Below are 23,331 nucleotides of genomic sequence, written 5' to 3'. Positions count from 1 at the left end.
GTAGAGAAAAACAAGAAAATGATATTAGAAATCATGAACAAAAAATATTCATTCATCCTAAGCCTGTGTTGCGGTGTGCAATAAATAGGCTTGCAATAATCTAGATGGCGTTTTTACTGTCATGTCCTGTCATAATACCGACAGCAATTGACTAGGAAATGTGTTAAACAATACTGAATTTGTGACAGATATGACGTCATAGATTAATTATTATACACGAAAATAACTACACCTATGATACAACGATAACGAGATACTCTAGATTCTGGCTATTTCCGTGTAGTTTGAATGTTTTTGCGTTTCAGCTCCAACATACTTACCTCAGTGAAATGTTCAGTCTCCCCATCGTCTTTCTAACCGAATTCATCTTCATAACACAAGACATGTACATGTACTAGTATCTCTTTGACCATAGAGTGTCTGTGCTTTCACCAAGACCTCCAATATCCATGTGTACTATCTCTTTGACCATAAAGTGTATATGCTTTGACCTAAGACCTCCAATAACTTTACTTAGTGTAGGATACACGATCCAATAGAATTACATGTAAAAGAGGTTGACTGTCTAACGAAAATGCTTTTTATATTTGAATTTGAATTTTGACTCTATTTCAACGTGAAACTAATCTAGTCCAATGTCCTGACAAATATGGAACGTAACTAATGTAAATTAAAATACAAGGCGTACATATAATAAATGATAACATAAATAATAAAATACACATGTATTGTATACTTATTTAGCTTGTTTACATAATATTAAAAATGAACAATACTAAACAAAGATAAACGACCAGTTTGAGAACGGAAAACAAACATAATCTATGACAACACATAAGATATTTACATATTTACAGCATGTATTGGGGAAATAACAATCAATGCGGAAAAAGGCGTGACTTGATAGATTTCCATATATAGTTTAATATGTATGTTGCCAGGGAGTCTCATGGTTTGCGGTTAAAACATCACAGTACGAAGAATTCAAATCAAAAGAACAAATATAGGTTGGCAAATATGTATTTTACTTCAGATGAATTGCTCTCAGGTCACATTTTATCAAATTTCCATGCCATGGATTTCACCTTGACGACGGGCTTGACGTTATGAGAGATGCAAAGTATTTTATTCCAAAAGCAAATAGTTCGAAGAAATTCAAATATGGCACAGAATTTGTACAGAATACAAATATATTCAAAATACACATATAACTTGTCGTGCTATCAAACATGGTCAATTTTCACATCACGTGTAACTTGATCCGCATGATTGGTGTGATTGGGCATATACTGAAAGGTTCGTCGTCGATGGCGCCTCTCTTAATCATTAGTTTGTAACGGCTCCAGCAATTATGTACACACTAACGAATCTTGAACTCCAGTTAGTCTGTGACACCTTAGACTACAATGTCTAAGGTGACACTCCGTGTGTGTGTGTGTGTGTGTGTGTGTGTGTGTGTGTGTGTGTGTGTGTGTGTGTGTGCGTTTGGGTGGGGTGGCCGGGGAGAGGGTATGTGAATTAAAGGCCTAGGGGCATCACAACACAACAAAACACCAGTATAAATATAACATAATGATATGATAACAAAGTAATGCAATGCAACATAACACAATACAATACAATACATTTATACTACATTACACTTACACTAACAAATGAACAATATACCTACAGGCACGTGACACGTTTTGACTGTGTATTAGCAACCATTATATTACGTAATGAGACGAGCAGCATGACTCTGCAGCAGCATGTCTCTGTAAAATCTCACTGTGCGATCACGCGATTTCATGTGCGAGAAAAGAATTCACGCTCCTTAGTACTATGCGAGCACCGATAATAATCGCTGGTACATAACGTGGTTAATACCTACGGCATGACAGGTCCTGTGTTGCAGTAGAATCACATTCGTATTCTTTTTAAAATTCATGTTTTCATTTGCTAGTTTACACATTTGTATTCTTAAAAATACTTCTTTGCATCTTTTCATGCGTTACATCTCAGACCACTAGAACAATTCATTTCCACACCAGATTACTTTAGTGGTCTGAGATTAAATGTGACATCTTTTGACCCAAAACACACACCTGATGAGCGATCATTACAATTTACAGACACTCGGCCTACACACCATATTGCTATAGAGTCTCGTCTGCTTATAGTTCAGTTGTGTTAAAAAATGACCGGCCCCAGCTTATTTGTCAAACACCCCCATACATAAAATACTACGTTTTGAATAAATCAGCATTGAATTTACGTAATGGGGAAAATAGACCTGCTTCATCATGGATTGACATGATAGGCGAAAGCTTGAGCTCGAGCATTTCATTGTTTACATTCATCGCTAATAGCAACATGTCAATCTCATTTGAATAACAATATGGCGGGCGAGCTATGTAGGAAGAAAGTTAAAACATCTCGTTGTCGTGTTGTGGATACCAAAAACGGCGAATCAACTGTGTGCTTTATAGGTGAAGAACCTGCAGTTCTCTCGAGGAACACATGTTCCAAAGCATAACAGCATTACTGTGCATACCTAGATCAATACACATTTAATAGGTCATTGATTCAAACCGAGAAGTCGTGGCCTTGGCTAAAACATGGGTTGCACTCCGACGAAGCAGTCAACGTCAACGTCAACAGGCTCGGAGAAAACGGACCAGTCTTCGCGCGAATCACCTAGTACAAAGGCATCGAACTGGTCGTCGCCTTCCCAAACGATAGTTGTGGACGGAAAATGGTGGCTGGCAGCGGTAAAACAACAGGTGGAGAGAGGACAACAGAAGATGTTGGAAATAATGAAAGAGGTATGTGTATACTGTAGATTCTACGGTGGCCCAGAGATGACATAGGAACAATACATTATTATTCACTTTTTGTTTTCATTTTTCGATAGGTGGATAGATTGTTCTAAATCCGTGTGTGTCAATAAAAATATAAATATCACAAGGGAATACTTCGATGTTTAAAGCGGTAATAATATATCTTTATCTAACAAGTGATCTTAGAACGTTTATTTTTTTTCTCCTTATTCTCCCAAAATATGTAAATATGCTTCTGAAATTAGTGTTTGTTTGTTTGTTTGTTTGTTTGTTTGTGTGTGTGTGTATGTGTGTGTATATGTATGTATGTATGTATGTATGTATGTATGTATGTATGTATGTATGTATGTATGTATGCGTGTATGTGTGTGTGTCTACATGCATGCAGTATGTATGTATGTGTGTATGTATGTATGTATGTATGTATGTATGTATGTATGTATGTATGTATGTATGTATGCTCCGTGCATGCAGTTATGCCTGTGTCAACCATACTTATCCGTTCTGACGTGACGACGTTCCTTTTCTAAGAAGAATTTGTCAATAAATATATCTGAACAATAGATATCTTTCAGTTTGAAGAGTTAATCAGTCAATGTTTTCTATCTATTACAGAGACGTGGTTGGAAGACAATCCGTCTATTCGTCAGTAGTACATTTAGTGACATGCACGCAGAAAGAGAACACTTAGTAAAGAGAGTTTTCCCTAAACTGAGAGAATGGTGTGAACCACGTAAACTAAGACTTGTGGAGTGTGATCTCCGATGGGGTATTCCCAAAGATTCTACTACAGAAGCCACAATTCAGACATGCTTGTCAGAAATCGACAGGTAACCCAAATGATTGAATCATTATACGACTTGTAATTGATTTTAAGACTTCGTGATCACTCCAGTAACTAGTACCTAGTGGTAATTGCAATAACTGTTGTTAATTATAGATTTCACGGTTGTAAACGTAATGTCTGATGCCAAAACCAGGCATGATGTGTGCACTGTGTGGTGGTATATTTTTTGGAGGTTGAAGGGATATTTTAAGAGATAGGAAAGTTTGTATTTCCTCCAATCCTGCCAGTTTTATAGCATGACTGAACCCCGTGTTTGTTTGTTTGTTTGTTTGTATAATTTATATAGGTGTAAAGAAGAAAACCAATATCCTTACTTCGTTAATTTGTTATCTGAACGGTATGGCTGGGTGCCTGAAATGAACGAAGTACCCGACGATATCCGACTCAGGTAGGAGACGGTGTTTAATTAACGACCTGTACACCCCAATAGTAGATGCAGAATTTAGTGGTGTGGTGCAGTTACTGTTGGAGGCACGACAGGTTTTCAGGTTTTCAGAAAAAATAGGCTTTTCGTCACGTTTTAGTGGTATTGCAACACGTGAGAATGCATGGAATTCCATGATTTGGTACAGTGTTTCTCTACTGACTAAGTAAAGGATAATTCATGATGAATCAACAGTTCATGGCTGTCAAATATTACTGTAATAAAAAATATGGCAGTGAAATTTAAAGTAAATTTATCGTAATTGCTGGCATGTGTTCCCTTACTTTGCTTTGATTTGCAATGTTCCATATGCATCTTTAGATATCAATGGGTACCCGGTATGTCTATCACGGCAATGGAAGTCCACCATGCTGCATACAGAGAAGCAAACCCAAACGTAAGTGACTCTTAAGTCTGTAACTATACTAAGATGAAAGCAAAGTAAAGGCGTACAGCCATTTGGAGTCATGATGTGTGAATGGTTAGCGTGACCGGCTTGGAATCTACAGGTTGCAGGTTCTGACGCTGTTTGTTTCTGAGTGGCTAAAGTCCTTGGGCAAGATTTGAACCACGACTGTGCCTCAGTCAACCCAGCTGTATAACTGGGGACCTGGTAGGATGTAGGTTGCAATGTGAAGGCTTTAATCCTATGCGCTTAAATGGCTGCAATGGATTGTATGCTCCCCGGGGAGTTGAGGAAGACTAAAGGGCCGTTGTGCCGTTCTGATCCGAACCAGGGGTAATAATTGTAAAGCGCTTTGAGCACAGTGTGGGAAAGCGCTATATAAGAACCCAACATTATTATTATTATTATTATTATTTACCGGTTATAAGTTTTGCCAACGTGGAGAGTAAGTCTTATTTTCGACAAAAAGATTGTAAACTTTCATACACACAATCACACAACTCAGTGAAATTATTCTGCCCTTGAAATGATTAGGTGGACAGTAGATTAGTCCTGCTGGCAGACTGAGCACGTGACTCGGTTCTGACAATGTCCCTTAGGAGACATTATCGCAAATCAGACCTGATATTTCCTCCTATCCGAAATGTAAAGTGCGTCTTGGACGGTGCCGTAAAAGAGACTGTGGTTTACGACGATGTAAGGAGACTGATATTACCAGAATCGAGATCCCGACTTGATCCGTCTCCAAGGAGAAAGGATAGGGACATTGTCATAATGATCGAACAAGCAGGACTAGGTCTAGATTTGAAAATTTTCGACTATTATTCCTTTTTAATACATGAATTGTACCACTTCAAATAAAATGTAGAGTATGATATATTTACAAAATTCTCCCAATGGTATGGTAACCTTGCAAGACTGACAGGTCAAAACGTTTTCTGAGAAATGTTGGCTAGCAAAGAATTATATTAAAGGTGATATTACAAGAATTTCACAGCTGGTCTTTAGTTTTCTTTATTTATAGTTTAAAGTGTCTGCTTATTTATTTCATTAAAGCTACATACAATGTAATACTTTGCTGATGGAGACACATGGAGTAGTAGAAGACATTGCCTGACGACAGTGTGTTCTTTTTTTATCTGCAGGCTCTGTTTTTCTTTCGAGATCCTTCGTTTACAGAAGAGTTGCCAAGCAAAGAGATCCAAACTATGTTTGTCGATCACAAAGAAGACTCGAAAACGTCACTCTTCGAGTTGAAACGTATGATTAAGGATGCTTTTCCCGAGAAAACTAAGGAGTACAGCTGTAACGTTGATGGTGTTAATGAAGAGGGAAAGGTTAAAATGAAAGGTATATTTAGTGAGTCCACAATAGTCGATGTACTATCATGGTACATTGCATGAAGAGGTGTCACTTCTGTGATTATTGTTTTGCCTTATTTGACTAAACCATTGGACGACAACTTTGCATTCCTAATTAGACCTAGAAACACCATCAACAAAACAACCATTTATCACGTGCAATGCAGCTCATGTCAGGTGACATACGTCCTCGATCAGCATGCAAACAAAATGGTAGACGGCGGCGTTTTATTAGAGGTGCAAGAAAATATTTTAATGAACTTTGAGCTGCAGCTATATTAGATGAACAGATGGGATAGGTAGTAGTATCTCTCTGTGTTATTAGAATACTCTCAGTAAGTAATAAACACATAATATAAGGATCAAACATAATCTGACAATGTGGACACAATTTGCCTCAAGTTGTTTACGAGACAAACATTTGAATCAACCCATCGATATTGAGCCAGTCTAATGATACATCGACTTCGAATGCATAAGTTAGACCACTCTTCAATCTATGTGTTCAATCTACCAGGTTGGTCCGGTACGTACAATTGTGATGAAACATTTAGAGATCAATTCTGAAGTAATATTTCTCTTCAACTTAGGTCTTGATCAATTTGGTGACCAGGTTCTTGATCATTTTCAAGACCTGTTAGCGTATCAATACCCAACTGATAAACTTCACGATGCTGAAGATATTGCACAGGTGCAGAGAGAGGAACATGAGATATTTATGGCAAATCGCTCCCAGGTATATATCTTTCGTTATTAACGCAAAACTATGTTAGTAAACGCTTTAGTTGGCGTATGTTGTGATACACACACACACACACACACACACACACACACACACACACACACACACACACACACACACACACACACACACTCAGTTGCAGCTAGTGCAGCTTTAATACAGACCTGTCATTTCGGCAATATTATAAATGAAAAATAAATAATGTAATACTTAAAAGTGATAACTAAATGATATTAATAATATCTATAATATAATAATTTTTTATTTGTAATTCTTTATTTCTAAGCTTCTCCGCAGATAACATGCACAATACCCCCTTCATAATCAGTGGAAAACAAACATATATAGCCGCTCTGAAACTTTTAACAGACTGGGTTTTCTTACTCCAATTCAGGTACTTCTAGGTAGAGATAACGAAGTCCAAGCAATCACAGATTATATCAACTCATCCTCTAACGTCCCGTTGGTAGTTGTTGGAAAACCAGGTGCCGGTAAAAGTGCATTAATAGCCTACATGGCAGAAAAATACGTCCAAAATACCGAGAAATATAAGGTAGGTCTAGAACACAAATATATTTTGTCAAATTCCTCATTATGTATATTTTGTTTTCAACCTAGACAACTCAATGTTGTCAGGAGCAACACCATGTGCTCCTAAAGTCGCATCTTTTCTCACAGAATGACTTAAGGGAAGATCGCACAATGTCACACAAGCTCAATAAGCGAACTTCGGTGAGTTGTTTAGGTGGAGAGGGGAGGGATCTGGTGTCAATGCAATTCTTGAACTTCATTTTCGCACTTCTAACCAAATTTCGAAAGCGTTCACACCTTCAATGATAAAGTTACTACATCTTCCCTATGAGAATCGCAAAACCAATGATTTGGTAATCATTCTAAGAATATCACCGACTAATTTGCATAAATAATGATTGTCGGTAATTCGGCAATATCTTACGAATTCAAATGTCAAATAAGGTGAGGCACATATTGATGATAACAAAGCGCACTATATATTACGAAGCATGTTGCTGTGACTTTTAATGTTAACGGTTCGCCAGCAAAATCAAATATATAAATATACCAATTCAAGGACATATTATGTATGGTAAATGCATGTATGAACAGCAGTCAAAAGGCGGACTTATGTGTTTACATTTACTTTCAGTTTACTTACTTTAACATTCAGTTTACATTTGGTGGTTATTATGAGAGACAGGTCCACGTTCTACGAAGTAAGGCTCTGTCTTCAGTCCTTCACTTTTCGATGGATTTGCATGTTAATGTAAGGCAATGTATAAGGGAACAAACAATAAAAAGTCTTGATTTTGTGTTCTTAGGAAAGGGAATCAGTTAACATCTGGTTATTTATCTAGGTATTTTACCATTTCGTTGGAGCAACCCCGGGTTCGACAAATTTACACAGACTGTTGTCTCGCATATGGACTGAATTGATGCACCATTCTGATCCGGTACCCGTCGATCTGGACGAACTTATACGGAGTATGGCAAATGTTTATTCTAAAGCTAATAACTGGGCTTTGGGAGCGAATAAAGAAGTCGTTCTATTCATTGATGCTTTGAATCAAATGGAATCTGATGGTAAGCAGGCGAATATATTTTTACCAATCATTTAATGTCGTTGTTTACTGTATCCCTTCAAGACTAAGACATGTCGTGTTGTTCAGGCCTATCAGGCTTCTTAACCATGACTGTACTAATCTACCCAATTTCCCCACATCAGCAACCAGACTGGGTTGCAGCCAATCAAGTATTGTTATGTTCTTATAGGTGTCAAATTGACCATGATGTCAACCTTTCAGTTCTGATTTATGAGACGAGCCACCTAATCTTACCGTCAATAGTAAACATAAGTTTCTGGGCCAAAGTCTAGTATTTTATCAACTTCAAACAATTAACAAGTATCACCATAACAACAATAGTTCTTAACATCAGAGTAGCAACTTTTCTGTCTACCGGTATTTTATTTTTAATCTACAAAATTGACCCCTCTTTGAACTTCTAATCACAAGTTCAAGGCGAGGCCTAAATCCTTTGATCTAGCAGGCATAGTCCCATAGAATAGCACAGATGAAGAGTGCTGGCTGATAGCGTGGCACGTATGTCTTTATCGTACAGACTGTATCCCTTCGCGACACATAGACATGTATAAAAACAGGACCAGATAGTCCATTTTGTAAATATACTCTTCAGACTTTCCTGTTTAGTTGACTTTTGTAATTTTGATTAAAATAGATTAAATCAGTTGGGGGTTAATTGTATAAACTTGTGTATTTGGCTGGAAATCACTGTTTCATTGAATGTTCATCAGTTACTGTATCGGTTAACGGAATTACTTACCAACATGAAACATTCTCAGTTATATTTTTTATTACACTTTGCCGACAAAATGATGAAAACATCATCTAATAAAAGATGTATGTCTAAATGCTTTTCTTTTCAAATCTTTACAGGTGAATCATTCAAGTTAAGGTGGCTACCCACCACATTGCCAGCGAAAGTACGTCTCGTTGTCAGCACTCTGGATGGACCATTTCTGTACACGCTGAGATCACGTGAAGTAAAACCGAGAGAAGTGGCAGTCAATCCTCTTCCAGAGGGAATCCGTGGAGAAATCGTTGAGAAGATTCTATCTGAATATAACAAACGGTTGGACAAAGAGCAAATGTCAAAATTGGTTCGTAAAAGTGAATCTGGTAACCCATTATGGTTGTCAACGGCATGTGAGGAACTTCGTTTGTATGGCAATTTTGACAAATTGACTTCGAAAATAGAATCACTTGCAGACGATCTTTCTGGTTTACTGCAACAAGTGAGTGACCTCTTGACTTGTCATTATCTTTTAACTCCCGAATGGATGCTCATGATTTAGTATTATTGCTCATGATTTAGTATTGTCTGTCTGTCTGTCTGTCTGTCTGTCTGTCTGTCTGTCTGTCTGTCTGTCTGTCTGTCTGTCTGTCTGTTTGTCTGTCTGTCCTATCATTTTCTCAAAAACAGTGGGTACAAATGCTGATTTGTTTTTGAGCAAAATGTGTGCTTACTAATCACCCTAATACTCTAATCTTGTTGCTTTCCTTACATCTAACTAGTTAATACCATGCAGATATATACTATACAGTTGATGCAATGTGTGACAATTATTTTTTGCGAATTCTGTCATTATGAATTTGCATAATTAGCACTATTATTAACGCATTATCTCAATACCACTATTATCTAAAATACTGTTGTTCCGAATACATTTGGATTTGGTATACATATTCAAAATGATGATGAAAAATTACCAATATATGCATGGACATTTAAAAAAAATACTTGTTTTTATATATAGCCAACAATTCGACCAGATGAATCATTAGTTTGTAAATTAATGGACATTGTGTGTGTTTTCATACAAATTGTCAAAACGGTTGCACTCCTCAGACATTCAAATTGTAAAGTACGACCCTTACCAACTTCCTCTGCGCCCCGTAATTACCGACGGCTTCCTGAATTCATAAGTATCCGACTTTTATATTAATGATTTACCCCTAAAATAACATTGAAAATTCTATATTTAGATGCTTGAACGTGTAGCAAATGACAATGGCGGAGACTTAGTGAAAGCTACTGTGTGTTTATTAGAGTGTTCTAAACATGGTTTATTGGAGACTGAATTATTGGAACTATTGGCGATCAAACCAATGGTGCCGTCTGTAGATGGAGAGTATGAGAACGCTAACATAGCAGTAGGTGAAAAGGTGCCTATGGCCGAGGTAAGCAGTATGCAGTGTCATCTTGTGTTTCTTATATTATATTGACAATGATTGGTATAAACACTTACATGTCAGGGAATCCTGTTTAAATTAATACCACAAAGGCAAAATTAATATGACGGTTCGATGACGACTGCACACATATCGTGTTTAATAATTAGAGAGAAGGCAAGTGTTGGGTAATTATGGAGACGTCATTCATAATAATTTGAAGCTAGAATGTCACCGTTAACGACAAACTGAATGCCATGATGTAATCTCTTCATTTTAATCAATATTCGAATCTTTGAAATGTAGACCTGTCGTTATAATTCTCCCAATACCATTCATCTCCAGTGGGCGTTGGTTTATCTTGGTCTCAAACGATTTCTAAGACCCTGTGGAAGTTCTGGCGAAGGTCGACTTGATTTCTATCACCGTTCTATTAGCAAAGCCGTCAGAAATGTGTATATCGATAAAGGAACACAAAAGAAATGGTGGCATCGAAGGCTAGCAGATTACTTTCAACAGAGGTGAGATAACAAAATTATGCTACTAAATATTTGTCTGAATTTTCACAACACAAAAAATATTTCAAATGTCAAAAGTACTTATGGCTTTGTTGGAAATTGTACAATGCCCTACCTGTAAACGAATACGTCACTATTATTACCGTTTTACCGGGAGTCAAATAATTAAAGTCATGTCAGTCTCTTTCCAGTTCTGACATCGAGAGAAGAGCAGAGGAATACCCTTATCATTTAGACGAGATCGATGACATGAAGAGACTGGAACATTGCCTACTTGAATGGCCAATGTTTGAGATGATGTACAAAGAAGAGACAAAGATCGAATTGATGAGATACTGGCGACTTGTTGGTGGCTATGATGTAGCAGCTAAGATGTATGGAGACGCCCTGACAGCAGAAATGAGTCAAGTTAAAGGAGAGGTGGGTGTTGATGTGAACAGATGAAACGTTAAATTGAATACATCTATCTTTACCATATATTTATTTCAATAGCATGAGCAAACGGACTCCATCCCTCGAAGATCCCCCCAATATTGATACAACATTAATACACTCAATTTTATTTCGATTATCCACTCTTAAGAGTACAAACAACTTTTACCGCGAGAAGATTCTCTCTTTTGTATACTAGATAGTAAGTATATGCGTAGAGAGAGAGAGAGAGAGAGAGAGAGAGAGAGAGAGAGAGAGAGAGAGAGAGAGAGAGAGAGAGAGAGAGAGAGAGAGAGAGAGAGAGAGAGAGAGAGAGAGAGAGAGAGAGAGAGAGAGAGAGAGAGAGAGGGGGGAAGCAGTGAAGTTATGTTCTACAACGTTGTGTGTTGTGTTTGTGTATATGTTTGTCCTTGTAACTGCGAGTGCTAATTTCGTGCAGTTAGCTTATCAGTACCCTAACCCTAAACCAGTGCTGCTGTGACGGTGTTTCCAGAAAGTTGTCTAAATAGGTGAACTCATATAGCAAGCAGTTTGTTGTCTCTCCACTATTTTCAATCCACTTTTCTTTATTTGTGATTGACAGTCTGCCGAAGCAAGGAAACAACAAGAGAGAGAAAATGTTAGAAAAACAAAACTTGTGAGTAGTTTTCTGACTGACATTGGTCAATATGATTCGGCTAGACAGAAACTTGGGGAGGCCATCCAATGGCATCTGGACGAATTTGGAGAAAATGACACTGAAAGTCTATACACTCTTACAAAGTTATGCTATGACGAAGGTAACTATGAACATTGAAACTCTGTACTATTTTGACTATAACTTTGTAAGCAACTGTCACAAGCTATCAACTATTTTGTGTAATACTGTAAAATAGTGTAATATACAACTGTTACAGAACTATCTTTGTCTGCCCAAATTTCAAAAATGGTACATGAGATTAACGGTTAGGAATCATAAAATGTGCATGTGATAGTTGTATTTCGTTTTTCTAATTTTATACCAAAATGTCATTTCCACAAGAAACATACCTGTCATATATTTGGAACTATTGATGAATACAGAGATTCGTTATTTATAGACTATAGTGCACCCTGGTGTTACAGCAGGGGGAAAGCAAGAGTGCTCAGGGTAAACATGGATTCTTTCGTAGGGTCAAACAACAGACTTGGGACAGTTTGGATACAAATTGTACAGGCAATAAGTGAATTAGCAAACCACTCGTTCACTGACGATCGCAGGGTTTTGAAATCTTCATAGACAGGTAACACTCTTGACTACTATTTACCTTACAGCCATAAAGTTTGTGTATGGATCTCATCCGGGATACAGGAAGTGTTGTCGACTTGGTCGAGAATATGCTGAAAAGTGCTTGCAGGTAACAATAGCATCATTGATGTTTTATTTGATATTATCAAGATTTTACAGAAGACACTACTGTCGTGTTGTCTTTGAAGTATAGCCTTGAGTATAACAAATATAACAAGTATAATACCTTAAGTATAACAGTTAAAAAGGAGCTGGTATTTAAACAGAGATGTGATGTAACAGACTGCAACGAATTCTCAGGTGTAAATTTACTCTGTTGTGTGTTCGACAGGCTTACAAAGCCAAGGGAGTCCCAGAAGATGACGCAAGCTTGGGTCAGTTCTACCTTTATTGCGGGTACTTCATCGACAGTTCTTACTATGAACGGGCCAAAAAGGTTTATGCACAAACTGGTGACAAAAGAGGAACAGCACAAGTGTTATATATGCACGCTGAGAGGTTTCAATATGATCAAGGTTTGTTGACTTCTGTCTCTTAGGTATACCATGTACCATTCCGTTTATGCATTGTGATTGTCTGGGTAAAACTACCATTATGACTTACTGATAAATGTTGAATGAGTACCATTCCCCCCGTAAGGGTAAGGGAGGTATTATAAGGGGGGTGTCTGTCTGTACTGTCTGTGTATGTCTGTGTCTGTGTCTATGTCTATGTCTATGTGTGTGTGTGTGTGTGTGTGTGTGTGTCATTTTCTTAAAAACGGCTGACTCAATTACAATGGAATTTGGTCCACATATAATGTTTGGGGTAATGGCTAGACCTGATTAGTTTTTGAGCGAGATCTGTTCATGTTAATTAGCATTACAGAATCAAGCCATTAGCTAAGGAAGTGGGGTTTCTTATCTTTCTTATCACTGAATAACGTTTGTTGGCAATATTTACAAATGTGATAAAGCACTATTACATAACACATCAGGCAAAGCTAAGCTCAATATCTAAGTGTGAAGCCCCTAATGTCATATCAGTTGTTATCAGTTTTACTGACCCATTATCAGTGACATTGCAAATAGCTTTAGAGATGCAAACAATTTTTATGACACCCGACTTGCTGGCTCACCAAGTCGGGAAAGTTGCACTTGAACTGCTAATGCAAAGAATCCGTCATGGGGAAATTTGCATATCAATGAAATCAGCTAATTAAGCAATATTGTAAGACTGCATGCTTCAATTTTAATATAATTTAGTACATACCTTAACTATTAGAAAACACATATGTCCTATAAAGTTTGTTGATGTAACTTACAGCGTTAATGAATAATTTACATAATTAATTATTTTTGGTAATTAGGCTATATCTTAAGAATGCATACTTCAATTTCAATATAATTTAGTACATACGTTAACAATAAGAAAATGCATATGTCCTATAACGATTGTTGATGTACCTTACAGTGTTAATGAATAATTTGCATAATTATTGATTTTCGGTAATTAGGCCATACCTTAAGAATACATACTTCAATTTCAATATAATTCAGTACATGATACGCCGACCATAACAATCTCATATGTCCTGTAAAGCTTGTTGATGTACCTTTCAGTGTTAATGAATAATTTGCATAATTGATGATTCTTGGTAATTAGTCCACATCTTACGACTGCATACTTCGATTTAAATACAATTCTGTGCATACGTTAAACATAACAGAGTGCATATCTCCTATAAAAGTTGATGATTTCGCTTGAAGATTTAGTGAATAATTTGCATAATTAATGAGTTTCGGTAATCAGGCTATATCTTAAGACTGCATACTTCAATTTCAATATAATTTACTTCATGCATTAAACATAACAAAGTTTATACACCCTCTTAAGTTTGTCGATGTACGTACCTTATAGTGTTAATAACTAATTTGCATGATTAATGATTTTCGGTAATTAGGATATACCATAAGAATATATACTTGAATTTCAATATCATTTAGTACATACATTAACCATAACAAACCGGATATGTCCTATAAAATTTGTTCATATAGTTTACAGTTTTAATGAAAAGTTGCATAATTAATGAATTTAGGTAACTAGGCTGTATCTTAAAAATGCAAGCTTCAAATTTCGTATAATATGGTGTATATATCAACCACAATAATAAGCACCTGTCCTATGAAGTTTGTTGCTACAACTTTTACCTTTAATGAGTATTTTGAATAACGAACGATATTCAGTAATTAAGAAGTATCATGCACTCTTCAAATTCTGTATAATTTGGTACATACATTAACCTAAAAAAGCACGCTTGTCCAAAAAAGCCTGTTACCATCGTTTTTTTAGTTTAATTTGCATAATTAGCGATTCCCTTACCGGAGGCATTCAGTTTAAATCTGATTTATTCATGTTATTTTTCGTATCGGAAATAATCAAAGAATTTTAATTTTGTACTTCTAATTTCTTCAGATTTTAACAAGTCGAGTTCGATGTACAAAGAATCGCTTAAACTATGCCTTTCTGAGTTTGGCGAGTATCACCAATGTACAGCACGGTGCTATCAATTATATGGACAGCTTTACTGGAACAGATGGAGCCAACAGATGGATAGTGGATGGGCCGATTATATGACACCCTGTCTGGATTTATATCAAAAGGAGTTGAAAATATTAGAAACACTATTGGGGCCACTACACCCCACCGTAATACGGTCTCGTGAAGACGTCATCATTATCCTACAGACGATGGGTAGAAATGAGGAGGCAGAAAATTTACAAAAAGAACAAGCTGAGGATAGTCATAACATTGTTAGTTAAGCCCCACAATAGTTTTTAAATGTTTTACCCGTGTTGTCATATATATATATAACTATTACGCTCTGCCACTGCGTATATATATATACACTCAGTATATGTAAAATGTCTATGCTGGAGTAAATATATGTATGTAGAGCGGTATAAATAAAACAGTATCAAGCAAGATACACGGGAGCCTTTACACAGTGTTTCACACTGTTGCGATCATCAGACGACTAACGGTATAGTTCTATGAATTTCCAAATTCAAAAGAGTTTAAAAATTCAATTCACGTGATATGGGTGCCACAGTAGAAGTTGGTCAATACATATCTATTTTGATGTGTCGGCTCTTGTTATTAATTGTGAACGTTTATTTAATAAATTAGATTTGTCAGCATATATGATGCATAGCTTTTCTGCCAGGCAAAGGTCACACCGCTTCGATACATTCGAATAGGAAGTTGCATGTGTGATGACTGACCAGTCAATGTTATATACTCTTGGCCTTTCCTCTTGAAATTCCATACATGTTTGATAGCTCAATACAGCTGTGGTATCTCTTATTAGTGTTGGATTGTTTGTGGTTTGCATGATGGGTTTTGAAAGTGTAATCCGTTAAATCAAAATATTGTTTGCTGCTATCGTCCGTCTTAACATTAGCACTGTATACGATGTTATCTTGGAGAAAAATGCCTATTTAATAACATGCTAGTCTTTATTTAAAAAAATCATATTGAGATATATCGTCATAATACACCGTCTTTTGTCAAAGATATGTCAAATTTAATCATCCGACAACAGGTGCTTTTCAACAAACAAACAAACAAACAAACAAACAAACAAACAAACAAACACACACATACACAAACAAACAAACAATCAAACGAACACCATTCAACCTGAGAGATTCAGCATTAATTATTATCAGAAACCTATATTTATGTATTGCTCGTGTACAATATATTTACATATTCCGTCACGGCGTACACATCTTTATGTCGTATGCAATTTTGAGAACTGTCAAGTGTATTTATATCAAAATAAATGGTTTATACTTATATTCTGTGGTACATATTAGTCGTTAAGTGAGAATTCCTGAAGAAAGAGTGTAGTTTAACTGTAAAAAATAAGACAATTTAGATTAAATAGAAAAAGGATATGAAACTGAGGATAACGGGGGAGAGGGGGGGGGGGGTTCATGGTGAGAAGAAAGCCTGAGTAATGACTACATGAAATGGGGGGGGGGGGGCGGAGACATTCCGAATGGTCAACAGAAAATTATATTATATTTAGCTCAGCTAACACATGAACAATCTTATCGTTATGGTTTTAGTGTGTGTGTGTGTGTGTGTAAACAACTTAAAGTCAAAAACTGCTGGACCGATTGCTTAGATATTTGGTGTTCATGTTACTTCTGGTGTCTAGTTGGGAAATTGTTCAAATGATAATAATTGCATCAGAGATGTCGGTTTTTGTTAAAAAAAGCATATAATGATCTCATTAGTAATATGCAAATTAAGTATAAAAATGTGAATTTTGGTCAAAAATTCATATCTCAAAAAGGACTTGGTCAATGAGACTGAAACTTGGTGGGATGTTTCTAGAAGTGTTATTCTGCAAATTTTTATCAAAATATTTTGACACAATTGGTCCTAACAACCATGACCACGCCCTTAGCAACAACCAAATGGTGGTATATTTTGGTCAAATAACAACACTCATCTGGTAGGCAAGTGAGTAAAACATTCAAAAAATGTATGCAAATATCCCTAGCAACCATGACCAAGCCCATAGCAACAGCCAAACGGTCATGTATTTCACAAAGATAACAACAGGGATTAATAGACACTTGAATAAAAATTACAAAAAATGTATGTAAATTTCGCACACAATGAGCTGAACATAATAATTTACAAGTCGAATAATATATTCAAAACTACAATGCATGCAAATGTTCATGGTGCTATGACAAAGTAACGATCCTTTTTTACAAAAATGTGGAAAAATAAAATGGCGTAATCTGGGGCAAAATTAAACATACTGCCATTTTATTTAATTTTACTTTAATTCGCTTATATTTTTCTACATTCACCTATTATGTCTTTATTTCACAGAGATTTGGCTTTATTCGCTTATAATGTTCTAATATACCACTGTAAGCAGATGAGAATTAGAACACTCACAAGCTAAACCACAAACACTAAGGGACCGGTCGGCGGGGGGGGGGGGCAGTGGATTGGTGGTGGTGGTGGTGGAGGGGGGGGGGGCGGTCATACTTCACGTAAGAGTTCAAACATAACTATTCATATACATATACATATACATATACATATATAATTACCTAGTTACCACTCTAGTTACAGAACATGTCATGTAAGTACTTGGCTGTTTCACAATTAATTATAATGCTTCACTTATATTGCACTTTGGGGGAAAATGAACATGAAGGTTTCGTAATGTTAATCTTCGGAGATACTTTATAAAATAAGTTAATTCTAAATTGTTCTAATCTTCAGTATGAACTTGTCAGAAGGGATTAGTATACTTTCTATTTTGGACACAACATGTTATCGACACTACAAATCGCCACATCTCATCAGATTCCAGTTTCTAATATACACTAGGTATGACCACTTAAAGTTACCAGTGACTTTACTACACATGCACTATTAATGCCCCTATACCAATGTTACGGGTCCATTTTTATATGGCATGAGGAATCTCATTTTAAATTCACATTTACGTTAGCTTTTCAAAGCTTGGAAATATTACCACAAAGGCTATGGATAACCTAAAATTTGCCTGAAACAGAAACAAAAAAGACCTCCAGATCTGCCAGGGGGAAACCCCCAAGGACCTCACCCTCAGAGGTCACTCGTGCATTTAACCAACAATCAGATGCACCAACCTGTTAACTGTCATAACGGTATTAAACTTTCTTAATTATTTTCACCCTATGCTATTGAGATGATATTATCGTTTAAAAATGTGAAATGTTTGCCAAGATAGTCTAAAATTGCCTTAATACCCCAAATCTCCCCTACCAATGATACTATGCCATTAGATGTGCTGACCTTTATTATATTGATGCCATTCAACTTTTTAAGAACATACATCAACAAGACTAGTTTCTGATACTTGATGGTGCTGTCTTGTAAAGCTTGGCGGTTATTGCTTGAAAGGGTCCGAATAGCCTAAAATTGGCTTTAAGAGTAAAAGAAACTTCCATGGCTTCTAGGAGGAGACCCCCCCTAGGACCCCCACATGAGGTGGACACATCGCACTCTCAAGCTCTTCCACCTACCTCTTACTGTCAAGGTGCTATCAAACAATATAATATTTCAAAAATATTTTGAACCCTATGTAATTGCGTTTTACATGTTGGTGCTGTTGAAACGTTGTTGGCCGGCTTACTCGATATTTAATGTTCAAACGGGAAAGTACTCACTCGCTCTGCTGTTCCAATCGTTAGTCTGTTCTATTTAAGACTACAACGTTGAATTAGCCGGCCAACTAGTTTCTTCTCAAACTAGCTATTCTCCGAGTACCGTTCCGACTTGGATTGTGTTGAGTAGAACTCACAACGAAACGTTCATATCTGGTTCAACGAACGCCAAGATAACCACTTGCTTTATTTTATTTAAAGACCAATCTCCGCCCCCTCAACTGGGCTAAAAACCCAACTTAAATACATTTCAGAGTTTACATTAATCTCTATTCTTAGAGGATGACATATTCTTAAGCCTTATGAAAGACATCATCCAAGATTCAATATCCCTTAACCTTAACCTTGTCTTGAGTAGTTGGTTGCAATGTGATAAAAGTTCATATCTCAAAGACCATAATATAGTTGTATAATGTTGTAATCATACTTCTAAAAAACAATGAAGTCATAAAATTAACACATCATGTCATATTAAAACTTGTTGACAGTTCAATCGTACCTGATAGAAACAATTCCGAAATACCCAATGTTGAAATGTTGAATAATGATAATATAATAATAATGATAATGTTGGGTTCTTATATAGCGCTTTCCCACTTGCCCAATGACTTTAGCCACTCAGAAACAAACAGCAGGCAGCGACGGGGCTCAAACCTGCAACCTGTTGATTCCAAGCCGGTCACGCTAACCATTCACCCATCATGACTCCACAAAACCTATGTTGTTATGTAACGGAATGTAACTGTATGTCCAAAGTTTAAATGCTTTTAGACTTCAATTTAGAGTTCATAATGAAAATTTACAAAAAATATCCTGAATGGATATAATTTAGGTCTGTGACTCGTAACACTGTCTTGTAAAGCTTGAAAAGTATTGTCTGAAAGTGTCTGAATAGTCTCAAAATTGACTTATCAGAGTAAACAACCTCCAGGGCTTCTAGGGGGAGACCCCCTCGGACCTCGCATGAGATGTTGGCGCATTTTACTTCTGAAGCTTTCATCGTCTTTTTGTCATAATTATTTCAACCACTCTATATATTACTGTGGGTGTGTTGGGGTGTAAACGCAACGCAACGCAACGCAACACAACACAACACAACACAACACGACACAACACAACACAATACAATACAATACAATACAATACAATACAACACAACACAACACAACACAACACAACACAACAACACATCACAACAACTATCGATCCCATACTCCGGAAATGGAATTATTCACCAAACAAAGTAATCTGTTCATTATTTGGTCCCTTATTTTCTACTCTATTTTCAAAATTCTTGTAACTGCATCTAATCGCTTACACTTTATGATAAAGCAATACATTTTGGAAGGACGGAAATGGCGTGTCGACGGAAAGCGACGCTTTTAGCCGTATATCATGTTAGAGCCCGGTATTCATACTTTCTACTACTATATCAAGTACGGTTTTGATAAAATTGCACGTGTTAAAATGTATAATAAACTGTTGACATTCTTCCTAAACCTCACATATTTAGCACATATTTAGCTAATGTAAACTCACTATTTTTTATTTGGCTTTATGTTTTAACAATCTCATGATATTTTACAGCATATTATTACAAAATAATAATAATTCTACCAAACAAATCAGCATGAGAAATCCACTTTCAAAATAAACGACTTCAAAATATCCGATAAGCCACCGGTCCCAGTGGCAGTGTTTAAGCCCCCGACTCTAAACATTGTTTGCATACAAAAAGGTAAAGTGGGGACAATTTAATTCTATATCCATTTTGACATACATGCATTTGCCTCATCTGTGGTTACATTAAAAAAATCACATTCCAGAGAGAAACCAGGCCTTTTAAAACTATAACAGCACAATCTGCGTAACGTGTTCGTCTACTTATAATTGGTTTAACATTTACTTCTCTTATACCTCATCAAATTCTCACGGGAGTATTGTGACTGCCGAGTATCTTATCTTGAGGTTGAAGTAGCTTTTGAAAATTTGAAGTAAAATGAAATAAAATTTCTCCTTTTTTTGGAAGGTTTTTCCTTCGGAAACAAGCAATTGTTTTTTTATTATCCCTTGATAAACAGTAGATTTCTGTATATTTAAATTTAGCAATTTGTTTCTTCACAGAAACCAGAAGCTGTATTTGAAACTCATCTAAAGGTGAGACACAGTGGAACAGTAGTGGAAGCCCATTGAAGGGCGTTCAATCTTTGTAATAGTACAACACAAGTCGAGTTTACTATCTGGAACCATTGAAAGAAGACTTCATCATCAAAGGAAATAGTTATCCAAGGTGCAATGTGTAATAAAGAACTTGCTCAGGGGTTGCAGTGGAGAGGACTTAATCTCGATTAGGTGGACTAACTGTGAACTTTTGGAGAGCTGAAGAACTTTATCGTGTGCATTTATTCATATCACATTGTTTGAACTTTGTGAAATTTTTTTTTCTTTCCTTTTGTTTCTGTGTTTACTTTGGAATGGTTTGAATTGGACTGTATCCGGTGAGTCTGTAAAACCAAACCCAAGTAAGTACACAAAGTTACATGAGCTCAGTGGCAAAAAACATCTCAGACGACAATAAGTTAACGGTTAACGGAGTTGCTATTACTTTTATTACTTTATTACTTTATTACTTTATTATCCCTCACGGGGAAATTTGTCTTGCAACAACACAGAAAAGCATACATATAATCTTACACATTAAAGTAGTACTAAGAACAACAAAAGTACGAAGACAATAAAAACTGTGTAAAAGACTACATAAAAACATTCACATTCCTTTACTTCTTACATTCTCTGGTTAAGTATTCTGATGGCAGAAGGTACGTAACTGAGCCGAGCACGACGTGTTCTCAAGGATAAAATTCGATACCTGCGACCCGAGGGAAGCATCTCAAAATACTGAACTAAGGCATGGGAAGGGTCATTGGTAATTGTTGTGGCTTTAACAAGTGCTCGTTTTCCATATAATGATTTCATGCTTTTACATTCAGTTCCACATATTTTAGTACAGGTATTGACAACTGTCTGTAATTTGTTAACATTTGAGACAGTCAACCCTCCAAACCAGCTTAGAAACGAAAAGGTAACTACACTCTCAATGTGGCTAGAGTAGAATGCTTTCAATATATCTGGTCTAATATTCAGTGATCTTAGTTTACGCAGTAAGTACATTCGCTGTTGGCATTTCTTATATACAGCATCGGTGTTCTGTTGGAATGTAAGTTTGTCATCAATGAGTGTTCCTAGGTAGCGGTATATTGAAACACGTTCTACAACCTCAGAGTTAATTTCAAGTGCTTTAACTTCCCTTCTAGATCTACTAAAGTCAATTACCATTTCTTTTGTTTTCTTTGTGTTTAATTCTAGATAATTGTCCTCACACCACTGTTTTAAGTGGTGCACTTGATTTTCAAAGTGTTTTTCATCATTTGAGTAATCTCCAAATGCTGTATCATCAGCATATTTGACCATCTGTCCCTTTTCACTTGTGCTTTTAAGATCATTTGTGTACAAAGTAAACAGAACAGGAGAGATTACCGAGCCCTGGGGTGCGCCAGTAGACGTACTGCGCATACTAGACACTGTTGCGGACGGATTACGATTATTCATACCTATTGCATTTACTCTTACATATTGCCGTCTGTTAGTTAGAAAATCTAACACCCAGAGTATTATGTTGGGGTTTACATTCATTGCATTTAACTTGTTCACCATCAGATGTGGCTGTATGGTGTTGAAAGCTGATGAAAAGTCAACGAATAGAATACGGACAAAAGACTTGGGTTGTTCCAGATGGGAAAGGGCTTGATGTAATAGGGCTATAACAGCATCTTCAACTGATCTGTTAGCTCTGTACGCAAATTGAAGTGGGTCAGTAAGATTCTTAACTTGGTCAGTAATGCGAGTTAAAACAATACTTTCGAGACATTTCATAACAATGGATGTAAGAGCTATTGGTCTGTAATCGTTTAGCTTAGTGGGATTGTTGTGCTTAGAAACAGGTGAAATGGCCGATGTTTTCCACAGACTTGGAATAGTATGTGTTGATATAGACCAATTGAAAAGTGTAGTGAAGATACTAGCCACTTCTAGATGACAATGACGAAGGAATCTACCAGATATATTATCAGGACCCTGTGCTTTTCTAGGATTAATGCGCTTTAACTTTAAACTAACCTCCATCTCTGATATTTGTGGCATATCTGATTGCTCTAATTTACTTGTTACAATATTTCTAGCATTCTCTTATTGCTATTGGAAGTTTTGTGTGTCAAAACGACAATAGAAATCATTCAGTTCATTAGCGAATGTCTTTGCTTCTACCACTTCCGTCTTCCTGTTCGTTTTTTCCTGTTTACCAGAAAGAACAGCAAGGCCATTCCATGCTTTCCTCAAATCACCGGACTGGAACTGACTTTCAATTTTCATTTTGTACCTGTCTTTGCAATCGCGTATCTCTTGTTTTAATTTCCTTTGCAGACACTTTCCATCAGAGACCCTACCTTCAGCGAAAGC

General features: G+C 36.5%; 2 protein-coding genes across 2 annotated transcripts; both read left to right on the top strand.

Annotated features, from left to right (window-relative positions):
* Positions 1-2,600: 2,600 nt before the first annotated feature.
* Positions 2,601-9,305, top strand: LOC144439229 (telomerase protein component 1-like). Its single transcript, XM_078128503.1, has 10 exons — positions 2,601-2,807; positions 3,438-3,652; positions 3,956-4,057; positions 4,415-4,490; positions 5,645-5,836; positions 6,378-6,596; positions 6,997-7,155; positions 7,976-8,201; positions 9,074-9,226; positions 9,283-9,305. The coding sequence occupies exons 1-10, from the start codon at positions 2,601-2,603 to the stop codon at positions 9,303-9,305; spliced, it is 1,572 nt and encodes a 523-aa protein (XP_077984629.1).
* Positions 9,306-10,306: 1,001 nt separating this feature from the next.
* LOC144439228 (uncharacterized) lies at positions 10,307-15,390 on the top strand. Its single transcript, XM_078128501.1, has 7 exons — positions 10,307-10,378; positions 10,715-10,890; positions 11,079-11,307; positions 11,903-12,098; positions 12,613-12,695; positions 12,918-13,101; positions 15,044-15,390. Exons 1-7 carry the CDS (start codon positions 10,307-10,309, stop codon positions 15,388-15,390), a joined length of 1,287 nt encoding a protein of 428 aa, XP_077984627.1.
* The last annotated feature ends 7,941 nt before the right edge of the window (positions 15,391-23,331 follow it).

This window comes from Glandiceps talaboti, chromosome 8 (genome assembly GCF_964340395.1).
Source record: "Glandiceps talaboti chromosome 8, keGlaTala1.1, whole genome shotgun sequence".
NCBI classification, from domain to species: domain Eukaryota; kingdom Metazoa; phylum Hemichordata; class Enteropneusta; family Spengelidae; genus Glandiceps; species Glandiceps talaboti.
Note: the sequence above shows the minus strand (reverse complement) of the source record. Positions and strands in the feature narration are given on the sequence as shown.